This window comes from Cervus canadensis, chromosome 29 (genome assembly GCF_019320065.1).
Source record: "Cervus canadensis isolate Bull #8, Minnesota chromosome 29, ASM1932006v1, whole genome shotgun sequence".
Lineage (NCBI taxonomy): Eukaryota > Metazoa > Chordata > Mammalia > Artiodactyla > Cervidae > Cervus > Cervus canadensis.
In genome coordinates, this window is record NC_057414.1 from 13,489,841 (window position 1) to 13,493,493 (window position 3,653).

Below are 3,653 nucleotides of genomic sequence, written 5' to 3' on the forward strand. Positions count from 1 at the left end.
TTCTAGAATTTTTCCTGCATGCACCTCCAAACTCCTCCAGCCTCTACCCATCACCCAGCCCCAAAGCCCTTTCTACCTTTTTAGTTACTTGCTAGCTCCAGCTCACATAGTAAAGCGTCTGCCTACAATGCGGGAGACCCGCATTCAATCCCTGGATTGGGAAGATGTCCTGAGAAGGCAATGGCACCCCACTCCAGTGTTCTTGCCTGGAAAATCCCATGGACGGAGGAGCCTGGTAGGCTACAGCCCATGTGGTCCCAAAAAGTTGGACACGACTGAGCGACTTCACTCTCACTTTCACAACAGTGCCCAACATCTTGATTTTAGTATTAGTCTGCTAGAGCGTCACAACAAACATGCACCAAAGACTGGGTAACTTAAATAACTAAAATTTACTTCTAACAGTCTGGGAGCTGTGAAGTCTAAGATCAAAGTATAGGTAAAGTAGGTGTCTCCTCTTATAAAGATATCAGTCTTATTAGGTAAGAGTCCAACCTGTATGACCTCATTTGATTTTAATTACCTCCCAAAGTTCCTCTATCCAAATGCAGGCACATTGAGTGTTAGGGCTTCCACCATGGAATTCTAGAAATTCCACAAAGAAATTCCTCAAATCCACCATTTGCTCCATAGCACCTTGCTAAAGAGCTTACCTTTTACCCCAGGGAATATAAAAAATAGTTTAAAATTTTTTTAACAAAAGCACGAGACCAAGAACTTTCTTTGTATTCTTTTCTGCCAAGCACATAACATTTACATATTTTAAAGAGGGGTTCAGAATAATTTTTTTAAAATGATGTCAGCAATGCAATCAAAGGCACGTTTATGCACCAGAGTGGGAAGTGAAGTTTGCTCCGTGGCACCTGCCAGTGGCACCTTCGGTCACTGGATTTCGCTTGGGCTCCTCTATTAATTTTTTATCGTGCCCCACTCCTAATTGGGATTTGTATGGTATTTGAGCCCTAAGCTTGAATTAAATATTATTTCACACACACACACACACACAAAAACCTGACAACTGATAATAAAGGGAGAAGAACTGCTCTAAATTACCTGTGACGAAGGCAGACACTGGAGGCTGACTTTTCCAAGTGAGCTGGGTAGAAGATTCAGAATTTTTGCCTTGTGGTCATGGGATGCTATTTTGAAATAGGTTTGCATAAAGAATTGCATGTCATTTGCAAATAATTTGACAGACACTTAAGTCTGCATGGATAGCTAAAGCTTTCGATGTTTGTTCCTAGTGTTTAATATTTAATCTATGTTTAATATTCAATCTATGTTCAATCTATTTGGAACATGCTGTATGTGTTCCACATTAAAGAATTAGCAAACTATTATATAAGGATGGATAAACAGCAAGGTCCCACTGTACAGCACAGGGAACTATATTCAACGTCCTGTGATAAACCATAATGGAGAAGAATATGATAAACAATATATATATACGTGTGTGTGTATATATATATGTAACTGAATCACATTGCTGTACTACAGAAATTAACATTGTAAATCAGCTATACTTCAATAAATCTTTTTAAATTGAAGAAATATCACACTATCGAGAAAATGTCTTGAAAAGAATCTGAAAAATCTCTGTACACACAAAGGTGTTTTAATATCAGGCCTTTCTGGGCTGAATGTTGTATTCTCAGATCACAGATCTCTTTGATGCATGGTGATTATGGGTCTGTGCAAGTTGAGAAAATGAGTCACATCATTGGATAGGAGTATGAACATCTAATTTATGGAGATTCAATTCAGATGTGAAGAGAAAGCAATGAAAGACATTAATGAGCTCTGGTACTCATGACTGCACTGCAAACTGGAACACAACCATTCAACTCCTTAAAAGTTAAAACAAGTTTAACCTTGACATGCTGCAAAATGTATGGTTCATCACGGGGCCCTTCTCTCCTAAGATGCTCTTTTCAATTCATTCTGAGTTTCAGTGAAGCATGCTCTCAAACCTAGTATTGCGGACTTAGAATCAATTTGCACATGGACGTTCTTGGGAATTTGCTGTGAACAATTGCTGGTCCCTTGTACTGTTTTTCCATGCTATCTAGACAACTTTGTAGGTTGAGCAAATATAGACTTACTGAAAAAGATTACATAAGCAAATTGCTAATTTTCAAAAGTTTACACATAGTTAAGTGGAGATATACTAACTAAAGAAAATTGTGCTTTCTCCCCTAAAGTTAAAATCAATGTAGTATTGAATCTTTGAAAAAGACCCTGATGCTGGTCAAGATTGAAAGTAGGGCCGGCTGGGCTGCCCGGCAGCAGGCAGGACGGGGACGCCGACGCTCGCCAGCCCAGCCAACACTCCGCAAGAATGGAAATCCCTCCGACCCACTACCCGGCCGCCAGGGCGGCCTCGGTGGTCGAGAACTGCATCAACTACCAGCAGGGGACCCCGCACAAGGTGTTTCTGGTGCAGACAGTCACACAAGCCAGCCTGGAGGATATTCCAGGAAGAGGACATAAGTATCGCCTTAAATTTTCTGTGGAAGAAATTATCCAAAAAGAAGTTACAGTGAACTGCACAGCTGAAGTACTGTACCTCCAATGGGACAAGATACTGCACCGGAAGTCAACTTCACATTTGAAGGAGAAATTGGAAAAAACCCAGATGAAGAAGATAACACATTTTATCAAAGACTCAAGTCCATGAAGGAACCACTAGAAGCACAAAATATTCCAGACAGTTTTGGAAATGTACCTCCAGAAATGAAGCCAGTTCGACATTTAGCCTGGGTTGCCAGTGGTTATATATGGCAAAATTCTACTGAAAATACATGGTATAAAATGGCAAAAATTCAAACTGTCAAGCAAGTGCAAAGAAATGATGACTTCATCGAGTTAGACTACACTATTCTCCTTCATGACGTTGCATCTCAGGAGATTATTCCTTGGCAAATGCAAGTTCTCTGGCATCCACAATATGGTACTAAAGTAAAGCATAATAGCCGTCTGCCAAAGGAAGCACAATTGGAATAAACAAGGACCATAACACTGGATAAAGTGTAAACACGCTTGTTAATGATGACCTGTATACTAGTCTTCACTGATATCTAGCTTAAGGGGTTAGACAAATCCCAAAAATGTCATTATGTATAAATGGCCTGATTACAGTACAGAACTATATAGCTTCCATAATAAAGCGCGTCACAGTGTCAAAGTGTCTTATCAACAGTAACAGTGCCATGTATACCCCTAATAAAAGCTTTTAATTCAAAAAAAAAAAAAAAGATTGAAAGTAGGAGCAGAAGGGGATGACAGAGGATGAGATGGTTGGATGGCATCACTGACTCAATGCATATGAGTTTGAGCAAACTCTGGGAGACGGTGAAGGACAGGAAAGCCTGGCATGCTGCATTCCATGGGGTCACAAAGAGTTAGATATGACAGAGTAACTGAACTGAACTGAGCATTGGTTTAAAGAATCTTTTAAAAATCTGCTAAGACAGGCCTGAAAAGCTCTGACTACATCCAGGACAGGTAATAAGGATGGTGCAAGTTGAAGAACAAAGAGTCTAGACTTTGCTTTCCTGTCAAATTCTTTTCATCAGTCTTAAAGCTATATTTTCCCTATCACCTTGCCTTAAACTTTTTCTATCTCTATAGGTTTTTGAGAATAAAAATTGTAA

The 3,653-nt window shown here is 39.7% G+C and overlaps 1 protein-coding gene across 1 annotated transcript; it reads left to right on the top strand.

Moving 5' to 3' along the window:
* Positions 1 to 2,307: 2,307 nt before the first annotated feature.
* On the top strand, positions 2,308 to 3,233 carry LOC122431012 (latexin-like). The gene is given in 2 exon segments (XM_043452037.1): positions 2,308 to 2,561; positions 2,564 to 3,233. Coding segments are annotated over 2 exon segments (663 nt in total). The 5' UTR covers positions 2,308 to 2,338; the 3' UTR covers positions 3,004 to 3,233.
* Positions 3,234 to 3,653: the final 420 nt, after the last annotated feature.